The sequence below is a fragment of the Oncorhynchus keta genome, chromosome 1 (assembly GCF_023373465.1).
Source record: "Oncorhynchus keta strain PuntledgeMale-10-30-2019 chromosome 1, Oket_V2, whole genome shotgun sequence".
NCBI classification, from domain to species: domain Eukaryota; kingdom Metazoa; phylum Chordata; class Actinopteri; order Salmoniformes; family Salmonidae; genus Oncorhynchus; species Oncorhynchus keta.
In genome coordinates, this window is record NC_068421.1 from 59,277,671 (window position 1) to 59,299,314 (window position 21,644).

General features: G+C 41.1%; 1 protein-coding gene across 1 annotated transcript in view; it reads left to right on the forward strand.

Moving 5' to 3' along the window:
- Positions 1–21,644, forward strand: part of LOC118389438 (potassium/sodium hyperpolarization-activated cyclic nucleotide-gated channel 2) — a 75,898-nt gene that overhangs the window by 35,263 nt on the left and 18,991 nt on the right. The window contains exons 5-6 of the mRNA XM_035779343.2: positions 19,325–19,471; positions 21,195–21,435. Coding sequence (XP_035635236.1) covers positions 19,325–19,471; positions 21,195–21,435 — 388 coding nt within the window. The remainder of the gene's footprint in view (positions 1–19,324; positions 19,472–21,194; positions 21,436–21,644) is intronic.

Below are 21,644 nucleotides of genomic sequence, written 5' to 3' on the forward strand. Positions count from 1 at the left end.
AAAATAACATCAGATTGATCAGAAATACAGTGTAGACATTGTTAATGTTGTAAATAACTATTGTAGCTAGAAATTGATTTTTTTTAATGGAATATCTACAAAAGCGTACAGAGGCCCATTATCAGCAACCATCTCTCCTGTGTTCCAATGGCACGTTGTGTTAGCAAATCCAAGTTTATCATTTTAAAAGACTAATTGATCATTAGAAAACCCTTTTGCAATTATGTTAGCACAGCTGACAACTGTTGTCCTGATTAAAGAAGCAATAAAACTGGCCTTCTTTACACTAGTTGAGTATCTGGAGCATCAGCATTTGTGGGTTCGATTATAGGCTCCAAATGGCCAGAAACAAATAACTTTCTTCTGAAACTCGTCAGTCTATTCTTGTTCTAAGAAATGAAGGCTATTCCATGCCAGAAATTGCTGAAGGGAGTAGTACACAACGTTGTGTACTATTCCCTTCAATGAACAGAGCAAACTGGTTCTAACCAGAATAGAAAGAGGAGTGGGAGGCCTCAGTGCACAACAACTGAGCAAGAGGACAAGTACATTAGTGACTAGTTTGAGAAACAGACACCATACAAGTCCTCAACTAGCAGCTTCATTAAATAGTACCCACAAAACACCAATCTCAATGTCAACAGTGAAAAGGCGACTCCGGGATGCTGGCCTTCTAGGCCAATGTATATATAAGAAGGCTTGCCCCTAGACACTTGTACCTTCAGTGGGTGGCTCCATGCGGCTCCCCCAGCATCATACTTGAGTAAGCATATATGATAAAGTTGGCCTCAGGCCCTTTCAAAGTCCAAAATAGGCCAAGGCCACACCCCCCCAACATGTCACATGACTCCTCGGTCAATCGGAGCAATATCAGATTATAATTGTACTGAGCCCTTACTAAGTCCATCCATATACCTACTATATGCTCAGTTTGGCCAGGCGGCCAGCTCTAGGAAGAGTTGGTGGTTCCAAACTTCTTCCATTTAAGAATGATGGAGGCCACTGTGTTCTTGGGGACCTTCAATGCTGCAGAAATGTTTTTGTACCCTTCTCTAGATCTGTGCCTCAACACAATCCTGTCTTGGAGCTCTACAGACAATTCCTTCGACCTCATGGTTTGGTTTTTGCTCTGACATGCACTGTCAACTGTGGGACCTTATATAGACAGGTGTGTGCCTTTCCAAATCATGTCCAATCAATTGAATTTACCACAGGTGGACTCCAAGTTGTAGAAACATCTCAAGGATAAACAATGGAAACAGGATGCACCTGAGCTCAATTTCGAGTCTCATAGCAAAGGGTCTGAATACTTATGTAAGTAAGGTATTTATGTTTTTAAAAATGTATAATACATTTGCAAACATTTCTAAAAACCTGTTTTCACTTTGTCAATGTGGGCTATTGTGTGTAGATTGATGAGGAAAAAATAAGTTTTAATCAATTTTGGAATAAGGCTGTAAATGTAACAAAATGTGGAAAAGGGAAGGGGTCTGAATACTTTCTGAATGCACTGTACTTACAGAATAATAAGAAATTCTCTGAGACCAGGGTTGGTTGTGGTAGTTTATGTTTTAGGGTGAATTGTTTGATTCAAGTGATGCCACTGACCTTAATTTTCTCCACTCTTTATTCTATTCCAACTTCCAGTTTTCAAAACATCATAAAACTGGTTGATTGAATGAGGGGCTCCTGGGTAATTCTCCCACTGTGAGCTAAAGGCTAGAGCTGCCATATTCAAGGTGCAGGACACTGATCCGGACGCTTTTAATAAATCCCGCTATGCCCTCAGATGAACCATCAAACAGTCAAAGCGTCAATACAGGACTTAGATTGAATCCTACTACACTGACTCTGATGCTCGACGGATGTGGCAGGGCTTGAAAACTATTACAGACTACAAAGGGAAACCCACCCGGAGCTGCACAGTGACGCAAGCCTACCAGATGAGCTTGATGCCTTTTATGCTCGCTTCGAGGCAAGCAACACTGAAGCATGCATGAGAGCACCAGTAGTTCCCGCATGACTGTGTGATCACACTCTCCATAGCCGATGTGAGCAAGAACTTTAAACAGGTCAAATCAAATTTATTTATATAGCCCTTTGTACGTACATCAGCTGATATCTCAAAGTTCTGTACAGAAACCCAGCCTAAAACCCCAAACAGCAAGCAATGCAGGTGTTGAAGCACGTTGGCTAGGAAACACTCCCTAGAAAGGCCAAAACCTAGGAAGAAACCTAGAGAGGAACCAGGCTATGAGGGGTGGCCAGTCCTCTTCTGGCTGTGCCAGGTGGAGATTATACCAGAACATGGCCAATATGTTCAAATGTTCATAAATGACCAGCATAGTCAAATGATAGGTCTGGGACAGGTAGCACGTCCGGTGAACAGGTTAGGATTCCATAGCCGCAGGCAGAACAGTTGAAACTGGAGCAGCAGCATGGCCAGGTGGACTGGGGACAGCAAGGAGTCATCATGCCAGTCCTGAGGCATGGTCCTACGGCTCAGGTCCTCCGAGAGAGAGAAAGAAAGAGAGAATTAGAGAGAGCATACTTAAATTCAAGCAGGACACCGGATAAGACAGGAGAAGTACTCCAGATATAACAAACTGACCCTAGCCCCCCGACACATAAACTGCTGCAGCATAAATACTGGAGGCTGAGACAGAAGGGGTCAGGAGACACTGTGGCCCCATCCGATGATACCCCCGGACTGGGCCAAATAGGAAGGATATAACCCCACCCACTTTGCCAAAGCACAGCCCCCCACACCACTAGAGGGATATCTTCAACCACCAACTTACCATCCTGAGACAAGGCCGAGTATAGCCCACAAAGATCTGCGCCACGGCACAAGCCAAGGGGGGGCGCCAACCCAGACAGGAAGATCACATCAGTGACTCAACCCACTCAAGTGACGCACCCCTCCTAGGGACGGCATGAAAGAGCACCAGTAAGCCAGTGACTCAGCCCCTGTAATAGGGTTAGAGGCAGAGAATCCCAGTGGAAAGAGGGGAACCGGCCAGGCAGAGACAGCAAGGGCGGTTCGTTGCTCCAGAGCCTTTCCGTTCACCTTCACACTCCTGGGTCAGACTACACTCAATCATATTACCCACTGAAGAGATGAGTCTTCAGTAAAGACTTAAAGGTTGAGACCGAGTTTGCGTCTCTCACATGGATAGGCAGACCATTCCATAAAAATTGAGCTCTATAGGAGAAAGCCCTGCCTCCAGCTGTTTGATTAGAAATTCTAGGGACAATTAGGAGGCCTGCGTCTTGTGATCGTAGCGTACGTGTAGGAATGTATGGCAGGACCAAATCAGAGAGATAGGTAGGAGCAAGCCCATGTAATACTTTGTAGGTTAGCAGTAAAACATTGAAATCAGCCCTTGCCTTGACAGGAAGCCAGTGTAGGGAGGCTAGCACTGGAGTAATGATCCAATTTTTTTTAGTTCTAGTCAGGATTCTAGCAGCCGTATTTAGCACTAACCGAAGTTGATTTTGTGCTTTATCCGGGTAGCCGGAAAGTAGAGCATTACAGTAGTCTAACCTAGAAGTAACAAAAGCATGGATTAATTTTTCTGCATAATGTTTGGACATAAATTCTGATTTTTACAATGTTACACAGATGGAAAAAAGCTGTCCTTGAAACAGTCTTGATATGTTCGTCAAAAGAGAGATCAGGGTCCAGAGTAACGCCGAGGTCCTTCACAGTTTTATTTGAAACGACTGTACAACCATTAAGAGTAATTGTCAGATTCAACAGAAGATCTCTTTGTTTCTTGGGACCTAGAACAAGCATCTCTGTTTTGTCCGAGTTTAAAAGTAGAAAGTTTGCTGCCATCCACTTCCTTATGTCTGAAATACAGGCTTCTAGCGAGGGCAATTTTGGGGCTTCACCATGTTTCATTGAAATGTACAGCTGTGTGTCATCCGCATAGCAGTGAAAGTTAACATTATGTTTTTGAATGACATCCCCAAGAGGTAAAATATATTGTGAAAAGAATAGTGGTCCTAAAACGGAACCTTGAGGAACACTGAAATTTACAGTTGATTTGTCAGAGGACAAACCATTCACAGAGACAAACTGATATCTTTCTGACAGATAAGATCTAAACCAGGCCAGAACTTGTCCGTGTAGACCAATTTGGGTTTCCAATTTCTCCAAAAGAATGTGTGATGATCGATGGTATCAAAAGCAGCACTAAGGTCTAGGAGCACGAGGACAGATGCAGAGCCTCGGTCTGATGCCATTAAAAGGTCATTTACCACCTTCACAAGTGCAGACTCAGTGCTATGATGGGGTCTAAAACCAGACTGAAGCATTTGGTATACATTGTCTTCAGGAAGGCAGTGATTTGCTGCGCAACAGCTTTTTCAATTTGTTTTGAGAGGAATGGGAGATTCAATATAGGATGATAGTTTTTTATATTTTCTGAGTCAAGGTTTGGCATTTTCAATAGAGGCTTTATTACTGCCACCTTTAGTGAGTTTGGTACGCATCCGGTGGATAGAGAGCCGTTTATTATGTTCAACATAGGAGGAAGCAGCTCTTTCAGTAGTTTAGTAGGAATAGGGTCCATTATGCAGCTTGAAGGTTTAGAGGCCATGATTATTTTCCTCATTGTGTCAAGAGATATAGTACTAAAACACTTGAGTGTCTCTCTTGATCCTAGGTCCTGGCAGAGTTGTGCAGACTCTGGCCACCCTGACTATTTACATTGACCCCCCCCCCCTTTGTTTTTACACCTCATTTTACAAATTACTTTGATTTTGGATTACATTTTTATTGTTAATGACATGCTGGAAATAAAACATAATTGTCAATATTAAGTGAGACCGCTTTGTTCGTCCTTTATCAGCTGCAGTTGTTTGATAGCAGTAGAAAAGTAGACATGTCATGCCCTGACCTTAGAGAGCCTTTTTATTCTTCTATTTGGTTAGATCAGGATGTGATTTGGGTGGGCATTCTAGTTTGTCTGTTTCTTTATTGGCCGAGTATGGTTCCCAATCAGAGGCAGCTGTCTATCGTTGTCTCTGATTGGGAATCATACTTAGGCAGCTTTTTTCCCACCTGTGTTTGTTTGTTTTCTGTGAGTGTTTGTGTGCGCCACGGTTGCGTCACGTTCGGTTTTTGTTTACCTGTTTTTTGTGAAGGTTTCACTTCGATTAAAGATGTGGAATTACATGCACGCTGCACCTTGGCTCATTTATGACAGGGAGTTTGAAGGACTGGGGAGGAGATTATGGCAGGGGACAAGACCCTGTCATGGAAGCAGGCAGAGGCAGCGAAGTTAGGTCAAGAACGGAAGCCCGAGAGGCAGCTCCAAAACAAATGTAGGGCACACGGGGAGATTGGCTGTGTCAGGGTTTAGACCTTAGCCAACTCCCCGTGCCTACCGTGGGGAGCATGTGACCGGTCAGGCACCGTGTTATGCGGTAGCACACTGTCTCTCCAGTGCGCATTCACAGGCCGGTGCGCTCTGTGCCAGTGCCCCGCATTTTTTCGGGTGAAAGTAAGCATCCGGCCAGGATGGGTTGTGCCAGCTCTACACTCAAGACTTCCAGTGCGCCTCCACGTCCCAATGTATCCGGTGCCTGCTCCACGCACCAGGCTTCCAGTGCATCTCACCAGTCTGGTGAGACCTGTTCCGGTTCCACGTACCTGGCCTCCAATGATGATCCATGGCACGAAGCCTCCAATGATGATCCATGGCACGAAGCCTCCAGTGATGATCCATGGCACGAAGCCTCCAGTGATGATCCATGACCCAGAGCCTGTAGTGATGATCCATGGCACGAAGCCTCCAGTGATGATCCATGGCACGAAGCCTCCAGGGATGATCCATGGCACGAAGCCTCCAGTGATAATCCATGACCCGGAGCCTGTAGTGATGATCCATGGCACGAAGCCTCCAGGGATGATCCATGGCACGAAGCCTCCAGTGATAATCCATGGCACAAAGCCTCCAGTGATGATCCATGGCCAGGAGCCTGCATTGACGGTCCCACGTCCGGAGCCACCGGCGACGGTTTGTACCTGTTCTGGTATTGATTTGCACTTTTCGCACCAAAGTACGTTCACCTCTAGGAGACAGAACGCGTCTGCTTCTATCTGCTTCCTGGTAGGCCTTGAAATACATCCACAGGTACACCTCGAATTGACTCAAATGATGTCAATTAGCCTATCAGAAGCCTCTAAAGCCATGACATCATTTCTGGAATTTCCCTAGCTGTTTAAAGGCATAGTCAACTTAGTGTATATAAGCTTCTGAGCCACTGGAATTGTGACACAGTGAAATAATCTGTCTGTAAACAGTTGTTGGAAAAGTTACTTGTGTCATGCACAAAGTAGATGTCTTTTAACCGACTTGCCAAAACTATAGTTTGTTAACAAGAAATTTGCGGAGTGGTTGAAAAACTAGTTTTAATGACTCCAGTGTATGTCAACTTCCGACTTTAACTGTACCTTGATATTGACTACTACAGTGGCTTTAGAAAATATTGACACTGCTTGACTTTTTACACGTTTTGTTGTGTTACAAAATGAGATTAAAATGGATTCAAATGTTTTTTATTGTCAACGATCTACACAAAATACTCTGTCCATGTGAAAGAAACCCATTTGGAAAAAATAAAAAGTAAATACTAATATCTTGATTAGATAAGTTTTAAACCCCCTTAGTTATTACCGGAATTATAACGCATCGACTAATTCTCTCTAAACCATATACCTTTGACTAATCCGGAAACTATCACCTCGAAAACAAAACATTTATTCCGTTCTGTACTTTATCTGTCTCTCGGGTCTTATGCCATTTCTTTATTGTTTTTTTTCTTTCTCCCCCTTCATTTTGCTGTTCATTCACTTTAGGCAATGATTACAGTTGTAAGTCTTTCTGGGTAAGTCTCTAAGAGCTTTGCACATCTGGATTGTACAATTTACACATTATTATTTAAATTCATCAAGCTCTTTCAAGTTGGTTGTTGATCATTGCTAGACAGCCATTTTCAAGTCTTGCCATAGATTTTCAAGATGATTTAAGTCAAAACGCTAACTACGCCACTCAGGAATATTCAATGTCATGTTATCCTAAAACAACTCCCTAATCCTTGCCAATGACAAGCAGACCCCTAACATCATGCAGCCACCACCATGTTGACAATATGAATAGTGGTGTACTCAGTGATATGTTGTTTTGGATTTACCCCAAACATAACGCTTTGTATTCAGGACATAAAGTTAATTTCTTTGCCACATTTTTTGCAGTTTTACTTTAATGCCTTATTGCAAACAGGATGCATGTTTTGGAATATTTTTATTCTGTACAGGCTTTCTTCTTTTCACTCTGTCATTTGGGTTATTATTGTGGAGTTAAAGCCATTAAACTCTGTAACTGTTTTAAAATCACCATTGTTTTGATTGTAAAATCCCTGAGTGGTTTCCTTTCTCTCTGGCAACGTAGTTAGGAAGGGCGCCTGTATATTTGTAGTGTCTAGGTGTATAAATACACCGTCCAAAGTGTAATTAATAACTTCATCATGCTCAAAGGGATAATCTTTGTCTGCTTTTTTTTTTACCCATTTACAAATAGGTGCCCTTCTTTGCGAGGCTTCGGAAAGCATCCCTGGTCTTCGTGGTTGAATCTGTGTTTGAAATTCCGTTCTCGACTGAGGGAACTTAGAGATGAGGTAGTCCTAAAAAATCTATGTTAAACACTTTTATTGCACACAGAGTGAGTTTATGCAATTTATTATGTGAGTTTTTTGCCATAACAAAGGGGTTGAATGCTTATTGACTGAAGGCATTTAGCTTTTATTTTTTAATTTGTAAACATTTCTAAAAACATAATACCACTGACATTATGGGGTATTGTGTGTAGGCCAGTGACACAAAATCTAAATTAAATTAATTTTAAATTCAGGCTGTAACACAACAAAATGTTGAACATTTCAAGGGGTTTGTGACAAGGGGTGTGAAGACATTCTGATGGCGCTCTACATACATGTATGGGATTTGGAGATGATAGCAAACTGGCTACTGCTCTCTCCGGTGAACACTTTAGAATGACTTTATATAAGCAATCCTAAATATTTCTAAGCATTTTAAACATTCAAGCACGATAAATTACAAGAATCATAGGCAATAATAAATGATCAATAGGCATTTATTAGCCAATTGTTTTGATAGGAATCGGGAGTGAAAATTGCATGCTTCTATGGATGTTTATGCCAAAAAAAGCCAAGACCGATTGTAACTCATTTGGAATGAATTAGATTATGATTAAAATTGGATTACGTGGAAAACAAAAGGATTTGACTGAATGTTTTGAGGGGGATTTCCATACGATTAATGAATGATTTCAACATTCACATATCCAGATTGTGTGTGGATGTGTGTGTGGATGTGTGTGTATGTGTGTGTGTATGTGTGTGTGGATGTGTTTGTGGGCGTTTGTGTGGACGTGTGTGTGGACGTGTTGGTCTCCACAAGAATAGTAAATAAACAAAAATTTGACCAACTAGGGACATTTAGCTATTTCTACGGGGTGAAGGTTAGATTTACATTAAGGGTTAGGGGCTAGGTTTATGGTTACGAGCAAGGTTTAGGGTTCGGATCTAGGGTAAGAGTTAAGGTCAGGGAAAATTGGGATTTTGAATGGTACTGAATTGTGTGTCCCCACAAGGTTAGCTGTACAAGACTGTGTGTGTTTGTGTGTGCTCGTGGGTGCATGTACTCATGGGGGTGGGGATGTTTTTCTATTTGGCTATGAGAATTTTCTGTTTTACCAACCTTTTAATATTTCCTGTTTGGCAGATATTTCATAAATCAGTATTTTATCTTTTTGTATTTATGTTGACTTATTCTACTTATGTAATCACTCTCTTAATACTGTCCTATAATGTGTATATATATCAAAGCCTACCCTGGTGTTTTTGTAGAAGTAAAAATAGGTCTAATTATTATACAGTTGAGGAAGAAAATACATTTGTAGTCATGCTAAGTGTGATTGAAAGTGTTTCTGACACACCTTTGACTGCATGTACACTGAGCTTTACTTGGAGCTTCATTAAGAAGAGGTTGTCAAATACATAGCCAATTTATATTTTATCTCTATTTTCTTATAAGATGATATAAAAGTGAGAAGGATTATGCCAGATAACCCCACAACAAGGACTACAGCCCAAAGGGTCACAACTCTGTTTCTGACATTACGCTCTTCTCTGTAAGGGACAGATCGAAATGTATTGGGAGGAGGGGTGGTCCATAATAGAGGAGGGTTGTCAAACTTATTGTTTTTTTACTTGGAAATGGTTGTGTGTGTTTTTATTGGGCACAGGAGAGGTAGTGTGTTTTTTTCCCTGGTTTACATTCACTTTTCTGCTTGTATTTTTCCTATCAACAATGGCTTGACTTACTTTTGATATTACCCTAATAAAGTTTATGTAACGGCATTCATTAGAAGGTGAATACCAAGGTGCAGCGTGGTCAGTGTTCATCTTGTTTATTTAACTGAACACTGAATAAACAAAACAACAAAGAGAACAACCAAAACAGTTCTGTCTGGTGCGAAAACGCTACCTAAGTATGGTTCTCAATCAGAGACAACGATAGACAGCTGCCTCTGAGAACCACACCCGGCCAAACAACAAAGAAATCCAAAACATAGAAAATGAACATAGAATGCCCACCCTAGTCACACCCTGGCCTAACCAAAATAGAGAATAAAAGCCTCTCTACGGCCAGGGCGTGACAGTTTAGAAACATTTGTGAAGGTGTGGTTATTATTCAAATGTAGCTACTGCATAGACTATGATATGAAGGCAGTGTGCCCCGGCGCACTGACTCAACACTTGAGGTGAGGAAGTCTGTTTCAGGCCTACCAGAGTTACTCCTATAATCTAACAATAAAATGCTTATCTTTATAAAAAAAACAGTTTGATAAAAACGTACGAGTTACACTCCTTCTGTACTTCTATATTTGTATAGCAGACGCAGTAGCCATCTCACATACAGAAATACATGACGGTGTCGTAGGATGCCACCGGCATACTGTATCTTTATATCTCTGGGGTTAGGCCTAAACTTCTCTTCCTTTATATAGGCATTATATATAGTACCAGTCAAGTTAGGCACACCTACTCATTCAAGGGGTTTTATTTATTTTTTTACTATACTTTAGAATAGTAGTGAAGATATCAAAACTATGAATAACACAAAGCTGTCATCAAGGCAAAGGGTGGCTACTTTGAAGAATCTCAAATATAAAATGTATTTAGATTTTTCAACACTTTTTTTCTTACTACATGATTCCATATGTGTTATTTTATTGTTTCGATGTCTTCACTATTATTCTACATAGTAAAAAATAAAGAAAAACCCTTGAATGAGTAGGTGTGTCCAAATCTTTGACTGGTACTGTATAACTCATACAGTGGACACCTAAGCCTATAGGCCTTTGCATACAATGCCCTGATACATTTAGTGCTCAAATCTCTGACAGCTGAACCGCGAGGTGGACATTTATTGCTTTAAGAAAGTAGCCAAAAAATACAATAAAAATAAGCTACAAAGTTTTGTATATGCTACACATTGAAACACAAGTAATAGTGTTTTTGTCATTTGTTAAAGCCATATATGTGGCTCATTCAGCCAACATCACTGATTTATTGACGGAGCTGAATGCGCCAGGTTGGATCTGAATGCATATGGATGTGCGTAGAATTTGTCAAATCTCCGGTAAAGTTAAATCTTCCCTGTCATGTTGTCCGGCCCCAAATTTCGCTAAAGGAAACTCTGAAGTGGCATATTGTTTTCATAAGGATTTTAGAAAATTCACATGAAAATGTGTCTCCAATTGGATGGAATGTAGTAAGGTGCGTACTGGCGGCAGAGAAGACAGGCGCAGGAGAGCGGAAACTGATTTACAACGGTGTCCTTTAATATCCATAAACCACCGTCAACAGAACAATACAATAAATGGGTCAAACAAAACCCGGTAATCACCAGCATACCGTTGCACAAGCACTACATGAAACAATTACGGACAGGGACATGGGGGAGAACAGAGGGTTAAAAACACAACATGGAATTGATGGAATTGGAACCAGGTGTGATGGAAGACAAGACAAAACCAATGGAAAATGAGAAGTGGATCAGCGATGGCTAGAAGGTCGGTGACCTCGACCGTAGAACGCCGCCTGAACAAGGAGAGGGACCAACTTCTGCAGAAGTTGTGACATGGAAACCTAGCTGTAGACACCCTAAAGACTGACAAATGCATTAGTCTACTGTCACTTTGAACATGCCTGCACATCATGGTTCACTAGCAGCCCCAAACATCTAAATAATAAGTTACCAGCCCAACAAGATTGTAAGAATTGTACTTAAACTCCCCCCTCAGACTTATCTGGAGGTTAAGCATCTTTTTGTCTACAGTGCATCTTTGTGTCTATATCTATGTAATTGTATTTATGTTAAAAATAGGGACCACTGGAAAAAAGTCCCTGAGTACATTGTGCAATCCCGGTACCTAAAAGCCAAGATGTATTTTCTGTTTGTTGAGATTTACATTTATTGTGGTGTTGAAAATGCTAACCATGATATTGCTCCCATCTTCCCATTCATCCATTCATATACGTCATGAATGTTGGGATGGGCCATTGACATGCATGGAACACATCAGCACCATAAATTATTAAAGAATGGGGTTTGCATGTATGAAAAGTCTGATGCTGAACTGAATTCCCCAACTGCATGACCACAAACACGATAATAACATAATCACATAATTACATAATTAAACTCTTCTCATCAGCATGGCCTTATTTCTATTACAGCATATCGGATGATTGTCATTCATATTGCTTTCACCCAGTTCAATGTAACATCGATAGTTTCAGGCTACTACATGATACTAAAACTTTCCCTATACCCATCATGAGGTTGCTACAACCTAGCCTATGAATGAAAGTTTACAATGTAGGTGTACACAGGTAGAGAGAGAAAATCTTTACGTGACGAACAGTGACACATTCAAAACTCCCTTGCACACTCTTGCCCCGTATCTAGCTGATCTAGGGTGTAATAATTAGTCCAACAGTTTCTATTGGACAAATCCAGGTATGTTTATCCCTGTTTCGTTCTGTTTGCTTCTGTTTAAGAAATGTTTTACAACAGAATTGGTGGAAGGACTACACCCCTGATCACATGGTAACAGAGTTCACTTCATAACAGCCACGTTGTATTCCTTCTCGCATCTATGCGATCTCCTCCTCTCACCTTTTCCCTTCGTTTGTGGACTTCAATGCACAACACATCAGCTGTATGTGTATAGGCGAAAAAACCTTTCCAAGCAAAACCATATCATAACCGTCACACAGCCTACATAGTTTTCATCATATTAGCTAAAGTAACGTCATAGTCAACATAGCTAATAGAACTAACACGCTAGTGAACCCGCTACAATCATACAGTAATGTTACAGTGTACAGTTAGTAAGCAGTTCAATAAGCAGCTTAGCAGTTACACTGGCAGGCCCAGGTGGCAAGAAATTAGTAAAACCAAAAGCTTACCTTGATTTGGAAGATTTCCAGTGTTGTGTTGGATAGTCATAGCCAGCTAGCTACTATAGTATCCCTCTGTTTGAGCCGAGTCTTTGAGTAGGCTAAACTCGCTAGCTAGCTGCATTTGTTTGCTAAGTAGGTGAAGTGACAGCGAAAATAAATGACGAAATATAGTTCTCTCACTCTCTCTCTCTCTTGCTTCTCCTTCCTTTTTGAAGAAATTAATTTGTTGTTAACTGTTCAACTATTGTCTTTCTCTCTCTGAGTCAACTACTCACCACGTTTCATGCACTGCAGTACTAGCTATCTGTATCATATGCTTTCAGTACTAGATTCATTCTCTAATCCTTTGACTGCGTGGACAACACCTCCAGAAGTAGTCATAATTACTGTGGAAGTCTATGGAAGGGGTGAGAACCACGAGCCTCCTAGGTTTTGTGTTGAAGTCAATTTACCCAGAGGATGGAAGCTAGCTGTCCTCCGGCCATATCATGGTGCAGCCCTACAGAGTGCTGTTGAGGCTAATGTAGACCTTCATTGCAAAACAGTGTGTTTTAATCAATTATTTGGTGGCGTGAAAATATTTAGTATAGTTTGATCTGAAAAGGATAACTTTTTAAATGTTTCACTACTTTTATGAAATTGACTACAGAGGATGGTCCACTTCCTCCTCGGAGGATCCTCCACTGGTGGAGATAGTCTTCTGTGATGCATGCTGTATTTTTCATCCACACATGACACCGCCCTGACAATATTATACCATGGGAGTGGCCATGTGACGTATGTAGCTTTGATTCATTTCCTGCTTGACAGCTGACTTGACAGGAACAATCAATTTCAGCACACATTTCATAATGCGGTGTGAAATATTTACAAGCAAAGTAGTCATATTAGTAGGCTTGTGAAAAGTCCATAAAATTGTTTTCGCATTCAGAGCTAATCACTTTAAACGATAATCAGTATTTTTACATTTTTAATTTCACCTTTATTTAACCAGGTAGACTAGCTGAGAACAAGTTCTCATTTGCAACTGCGACCTGGCCAAGATAAAGCAAAGCCGTTCGAAACATACAACAACACAGAGTTACACATGGAATAAACAAACACACAATCAATAATACAGTAGAAAAATCTATATACAGCATGTGCAAATGAGGTAGGATAAGAGCGGTATAAGGCAATAAAAAGGCCATGGTGGCGAAGTAATTACAATATAGCAATTAAACACTGGAATGGTAGAATGTGCAGAAGATGAATGTGCAAGTAAAGATACTGGGGTGCAAAGGAACAAGATAAATAAATAAATACAGTATGGGGATGAGGTAGATTGGATGGGCTATTAACAGAGGAGCTATGTACAGGTGCAGTGATCTGTGAGCTGCTCTGACAGCTGGTGCTTAAAGCTAGTGAGGGAGGTAAAAGTCTCCAGCTTTAGTGATTTTTGCAGAGTCGGCCCGATCCAGTCATTGGCAGCAGAGAACTGGAAGGAGAGGCGGCCAAAGGAAGAATTTGCTTTGGGGGTGACCAGTGAGCTATACCTGCTGGAGCGTGTGTTACGGGTGGGTGCTGCTATGATGACCGGTGAGCTGAGACAAGGCGGGGCTTTATCTAGCAGAGACTTGTAGATGACCTTGAGCCAGTGGGTTTGGCGACGAGTATGAAGCGAGGGTCAGCCAAAGAGAGCATACAGGTCGCAGTGGTGGGTGTGTCGGAGGCTATTTTGTAAATGACATCGCCGAAGTCGAGGATCAGTAGGATGGTCAGTTTTATGAGGGTATGTTTGGCAGCATGACTGAAGGATACTTTGTTGCGAAATAGGAAGCCGATTCTAGATTTAATTTTTGATTGGAGATGTTTAATGTGAGTTTGGAAGGATAGTTTACAGTCTAACCAGACACCTAGGTATTTGTAGTTGTCCACATATTCTAAGTCAGAACCGTCCAGAGTAGTGATGCTGGACGAGCAGGCAGGTACGGGCAGCGATCGGTTGAAGAACGTGCATTTAGTTTTACTTGCATTTAAGAGCAGTTGGAGGCCACGGAAGGAGAGTTGTATGGCATTGAAGCTTGTCTGGAGTTTAGTTAACACAGTGTCCAAAGAAGGGCCAGAGGTATACAGAATGGTGTTGTCTGCGTATAGGTGGATCAAATAATCACCAGCCGCAAGAGCGACATCATTGATGTATACAGAGAAAAGAGTCTGCCCAAGAATTGAACCCTGTGGCACCCACATAGAGACTGCCTGAGGTCCGGACAATAGGCCCTCCGATTTGACACACTGAACTCTATCAGAGAAATAATTGGTGAACCAGGCGAGGCAATCATTTGAGAAACCAAGGATGTTGAGTCTGCCAATAAGAATGTTGTGATTGACAGAGTCGAACGCCTTAGTCAGGTCGATGAATATGGCTGCACAGTAATGTCTCTTATCGATGGCGGTTATGATATCGTTTAGGACCTTGAGCGTGGCTGAGGTGCACCCATGACCAGCTCTGAAACCAGATTGTATAGCGGAGAAGGTACGGTGGGATTCAAAATGGTCAGTGATCTGTTTGTTAACTTGGCTTTTGAGGACCTTAGAAAGGCAGGGTAGAATAGATATAGGTCAGTAGCAGTTTGGGTCTAGAGTGTCTCCCCCTTGATGATCGCGGCATTTTTCCAATCGATGGGAATCTCAGACGATACGAAAGAGAGGTTGAACAGGCTAGTAATAGGGGTTGCAACAATTTCGGCATATAATTGTATTAATATGACTATCCACTGTGTGTCTAACTGCTATGTTCAATGAAAAAGCTAAATATTTATAGATTTACAGTTTTCGAATCAAAGGCGATTTATTTGGATTTTATCACCATGGTTTACCCAAGTTCCCCATTATATAATAATTTGAACTGTTTATGATGTTGTACTTGGCACCAATGTAATCCCTGACCATAAAAACATAGCTGTAGACATCACCCTTCCTGTGGTGTCATGTTTGGTTCAGCAGATATGAAGAAAAATGCATTTTCCAGCTATGGCGGAATAGCAAAATGGCCGTCAGAGCTGCCAGGGGGGGGTGTTTTTTCGGTTGTACATGGCAAAATTGTAGTCCTTGACCATAAAAACATAGGAGTAGACATCACCTTTTCTCTATTATCATTTTTGGAGGAAGTACATTGTCCGGCAATGGCTCCTTTTCTGAAAATGTTCGGGACCCTAAACTGTACAAGTGTACCAAGTTTGATGCTTTTAAGAAAAAGTTAACATCCTTTTCACGTATAGCCTGGACTAAAACACATATATACCCCCCCAGGCCCATACATAAAGGCAACAAAATGCCTGTTCCATGTTGGGGCAGAGAGCGAGAGAAACCAAAGCCCTTGAGGTGGGAGGTGGCTGGATTGGCCCTTTGTCTCGTCCTTGGTGAGTCCAGTAGTGAGTACTGAATCTGTACTGCAGCAATTTCTCACAGCTGAACCCAGTCAGAGAGAAAGGAAAGGGAAATGGGATACCTAATCAGTTGCACAACTCAATGCATTCAACCGAAATGTGTCTTCTGCATTTAATCCAACCCCAGAGACAGAGAGAACAATATGGAGAAGGACAGATAAAGAGAGAAAGATAGAGGAAATGAGAGAGGGAGAGAGAGATAAAGAAAGGAAGAGAGAGCTTATGCAAAATCTTCCTCCTTCAGATGTGGCTAGCATTATCAACCCATGTGGCTTGTCAATTAGTCACTATGACTCTATAGGACCACAGCTTCCTGTTGGTTCATTCACGTGTGGATTCATTGATACTTGATGTAATGATGGGTGGGGACCGGTGGTATGAAAACCAAGGTTGTTGATTACAAACGCAACATATTTCACCATTGTTTCTGTCTGATTCTGCATCTTTATAGTACTCTATTCACGTTTTATAATTAAATGGAAGCTGAAAAGGTTGTCCGTGGTTGGAAGGCGGCGTTCACTGTATTGTTTTAATACACAGCTAAGTCACATGATTAAGCTACATTCTTCTTCTCTGTCCACGTGTTTCGCGTTGTGTGTGTGACAGGTGTGTGCATTGTTAACTGAAATCCAGTGATGCTTGAAACTAGAATAAAACCCCATTTTCTGCTCTTATATCAAGGGATGAGCAAATACCCTGCTTATTCTTCAGTTGCAGCAACAGACTGTACACATGAAAGGGCACCATTTTACACTACTGTCTATACATGAAAGGGCACCATTTTACACTACTGTCTATACATGAAAGGGCACCATTTTACACTACTGTCTATACACGAAAGGGCACCATTTTACACTACTGTCTATACATGAAAGGGCACCATTTTACATTTTTTTTCATTAAACCCAGCGTTAAATATGTTTTGATGAGACAGAATTGACACATTTCAATTGGCAGCTACCTCAAAGAGAGGAGGAAACACTGGATTTTAACACTGAATATGGTTTGAATCATTGAAATTCCATTTGAGCAGGGACCTTCTCTCCATGAACAAGCATAGAGTAAACTTAGAGTACTACAGTCCAGCCACCACTTTACAAACATCAGATCAGAATGGTAAACTAACCCTGTGCATATACCCATCAATTCCACTGGAAGTAACTTACATCTATGCCTCTTAGAATAGTACCCAAGTACAGGAATGCATGATGCTCCAATTAAAACCCTGTCCTCCACTGAATACAGTCATCATCATCATCACGCCAAAGAGTGGCTCCATGTCCAATCATATGACTACTGTTGCAAGATAAACAGTCATGGCAGGGTTATATTGGTGTGTGTTGACTGTTGTTTAATATATGTCAAATAGAGCCTGGTACACATCTGACATACTCTGACAGTCAATGACTCAAATGTAAATGTGGGAAATCTCTGGGGCTTTCTGGAGCTGTCACTTTTCCTCAACAAATGTTTTCCCTCTCCCACCAGCTCTGTAGCATAAATAGGTCAGGTGATTGCGGTGAACGTGTCTTCCTTGTCTTCCCTATGTATGTTTATGTTCAATGTACAGTAAGAGGTATAGGACCACATATGTTTAGCTCATGGTTTCATGGATATGCAATAGGTTGTTTATGGTGAATGGTATTGTATGAGAATGCATACAACAACCACAATACATTGAGTACTAGTGTTAATATTCTCATGACCTTAAAGTAATAGTTAGGTTAAATATACATTTATCAAACGTTGTCTAAGCATCTATCGGAGTCCAACACGTGAATGCGTACACACAGCAGTGTTCTAGAATATTGGACCGTTGGCTTTCATACTTTTCAAATTCTCAGCGCTGCTAGAGCAATTTCTCCAACCCTCACCCCGTTCAAATGGATGGCTGACGAGTGCGTGGAGCCGCATTGGTTGGGAATTTGGGGAGTTGCACATTCGGGCTGTGCATCGCCTGAGGACGTTGGTCTCAGAGCCGCATTGCTATGTCTGCCAAACATATTTTTATTTACAAACTGTTCCTTTAATAAGCAGGTGCTAACTCCAGTCCATGAGTGCCCCCAACAGTACATATTGTTGATGTGGTCCCGGAAATGCACACCTGATTCTACTTGTTAACTAATCATTGATCCCTTTACAAGTTGAATGTGGTGTTTTTGTCCGCGCTACAACAAAAATGTGTGCTGTTGACTCGAGGACCAGAGTTCGGAGACACTGCTGTAGAGCATATTCCACATTCTCCATTTATATCAACCTGCACTCAGGGGTAGACGTAACATTGTAAATGAAAATCCAGGACACTCAAATTAGTATTACATACCATACCAAATGTAACATATCATTTATTCATTTATGGATGTCCATCATCCATTTCATATGATATGTTACAAATTACAATTCATGATATGTTACAAATTACAATTCACATGATATGTTACAAATTACAATTCACATGATATGTTACAAATTACAATTCATGATATGTTACAAATTACAATTCACATGATATGTTACAAATTACAATTCACATGATATGTTACAAATTACAATTCATGATATGTTACAAATTACAATTCATGATATGTTACAAATTACAATTCACATGATATGTTACAAATTACAATTCATGATATGTTACAAATTACAATTCATGATATGTTACAAATTACAATTCATGATATGTTACAAATTACAATTCACATGATATGTTACAAATTACAATTCACATGATATGTTACAAATTACAATTCACATGATATGTTACAAATTACAATTCATGATATGTTACAAATTACAATTCATGATATGTTACAAATTACAATTCATGATATGTTACAAATTACAATTCACATGATATGTTACAAATTACAATTCACATGATATGTTACAAATTCCAATTCATGATATGTTACAAATTACAATTTGTTGTGACTAACATTAGCTAGGTGGCTAACATTAGCTAGGCTAGGGGTTAGGTTTAGGGGTTAAGGTTAGGGTTAAGGATTGGTTTGTGGTTAGGAATTAGGTTAAAGGGTTAAGGGTAGGGAAGGGTTAGCTAACATGCTAAGTAGCTGAAAAGCAGTAAGTAGTTGTAAAGTGGCTAATCAGCTCAAATGCTCAAGTTGTCCATGATGAGATTCGAACGCGCAGCCATTGGGTTGCTCGACGTTAAAAGCCCAACCAACCACCCTCCTTTCATTTTTGCCTTCAGTAATCTTCTGTCTTATGTAACCATACAAAACGTAACATATCATGCTAATTTGAGTGTCCCCTCTTTCTTCCCTCTTTCTTTCTCTTTCCCTCTGCCTCTATTTCTTGTTCTCTAGTACAAACAAGTGGAGCAGTACATGTCTTTCCACAAACTGCCAGCTGACTTCCGACAGAAAATCCATGACTACTATGAACACAGATACCAGGGCAAGATGTTTGATGAGGAGAGCATCCTGGAGGAGCTTAATGAACCACTGCGGGAGGTAAAACAACCAAACACACCATTAAAAACCCTGACAAGGTCTTACACTTAAAGAAAGGAACAAAGGAACTGAAAAACAATGTTTCTGCCCCAGATGTATTTTGCAAACATGCCCACTGAGAACTTCTGAAGTTCTGAAACACTTCTTTTAAATCACAAAAAAATCAAATCATACTTTATTGGTCACATGCGCCGAATACCACAGGTGTAGACTTTACAGTGAAATGCTTACTTATGAGCCCGTTCCCAACAATGCAGAGTTAAAAAGTAAGACAAATATTTGCTGAAATAAAAAGGAAATAGTAACTCAATAAAAACCATAAGGAGGCCATACACAAGGAGTACCAGTACCAGGTCAATGTGCAGGTGTACGAGGTAGCTGAGGTAATTGAAGTAATACAGTATTTACATGTGGGTAAGGATAAAGTGACTAGGCCATCAGGATATATAATAAACAGAGTAACAGCAGCGTGAGTGAAAGTGTGTCTGTGTACGTGGTGGTGTGTGTTGGAGTGTCAGTGTAGTAAGTGTGTGGGTAGAGTCTAGTAGGTGTGCAAGAGCCAGTGAAAGGGGGTCAGTGCAAAACCATCAAGATAAATGAAGAAGTAATAAAGGAGGTTAATTTAAATTGTCTGAGTGGCCATTTGATTGATCGACTGTTCAGCAGTCTTATGGCTTGGGGGTGGAAGCTGTTCAGGTGCCTTTTGGTCCAAGATTTAGCGCTCCGGTACTGCTTGCCGTGCGGTAGCAGAGAGAACAGTCTATGACTTGGGTGGCTAGAGTCTTTGATAATTTTTAGGGCCTTCCTGACACTGCCTGATATAGAGGTCCTGCATGTCAGGAAGCTTGGCCTCAGTGATGTACTGGGTCGTACGCTCTACCCTCTGTAGCACCTTGCAGTCGGATGCCGAGCAGTTGCCATACCAAGCGCTGGTGCAGCTGTAGAACTTTTTGAAGATCTGAGGACCCATGCCAAATCTTTTCAGCCTCCTGAGGGGGAAGATGCGTGCCCTCTTCCTGACTTTGTTGGTGTGTTTGGACCATGATATGTCCTTAGTGATGTGGACACAGAGGAACTTGAAGCTCTCAACCCGCTCCACTGCAACCCCGTTGATGTGAATTGGGGCGTGTTCGGCCCTCCGTTTCCTATAGTCCACAATAAGCTCATGGTGATTTTAGGCTTGTGTGATGCTGCTCGGCCATGGAAACCCATTTCCTGAAACTCCCGACGAACAGTTCTTGTGCTGACATTGCTTCCAGTGGCAGCTTGGAACACACTAGTAAATGTTGCAACCAAGGACAGAAGATGTTAAGCATTTCAGCACTATGCTGTCTCGTTCTGTGAGCTTGTGTGTCCTACCACTTCGCGGCTGAGCCGTTGTTGCTCCTAGATGTTTCCACTTCAGAATAATTGCACTTGCAGTTGACCGGGGCAACTCTAGCAGGACAGTAATCTTACGAACTAACTTGTTGTAAAGGTGTCATCCTGTGACGGTGCCACGTTGAAAGTCAGCTCTTCATTAAGGCCATTCTACTGCCAATGTTTTCCGAAGGAGATTGCGTGGGTGTGTGCTCAATTTTATACACCTGTCAGCAACGAATGTGGCTGAAATAGCCGAATCCACTTATTTGAAGGGGGGTCCACATAATTTTGTGTATGTAGTGTATGTTAGTCTTAGACTTAACAATTCAAATTCAGTTACATTAATTATATTTTCCCTCAGGAAATTGTCAACTTCAACTGCCGTAAGCTGGTGGCATCCATGCCCCTGTTTGCCAATGCCGACCCCAACTTTGTGACAGCCATGTTGACCAAGCTCCATTTCGAGGTCTTCCAGCCCGGAGATTACATCATCAGGGAGGGCACCATCGGCAAGAAGATGTACTTCATCCAACATGGTGTGACCAGCGTGCTGACCAAAGGAACTATGGGCATGAAGCTTTCTGATGGATCCTACTTTGGAGGTTTGCTCAACAATATATATATATATTTTTTATTTTTTTTATTTTTTTTTATTTTATTCAATTCAATTATATTCTATTGTGGTGCTGATAACATACTGTAGAACAGATATTATATAAGTTACAGTATATTCATGTAGACTTAATTCACATTCCTTTCTCGCTCTACATCAGGGATCATCAAGTAAAAAAAATTCTGGTCGGGGGGCCTG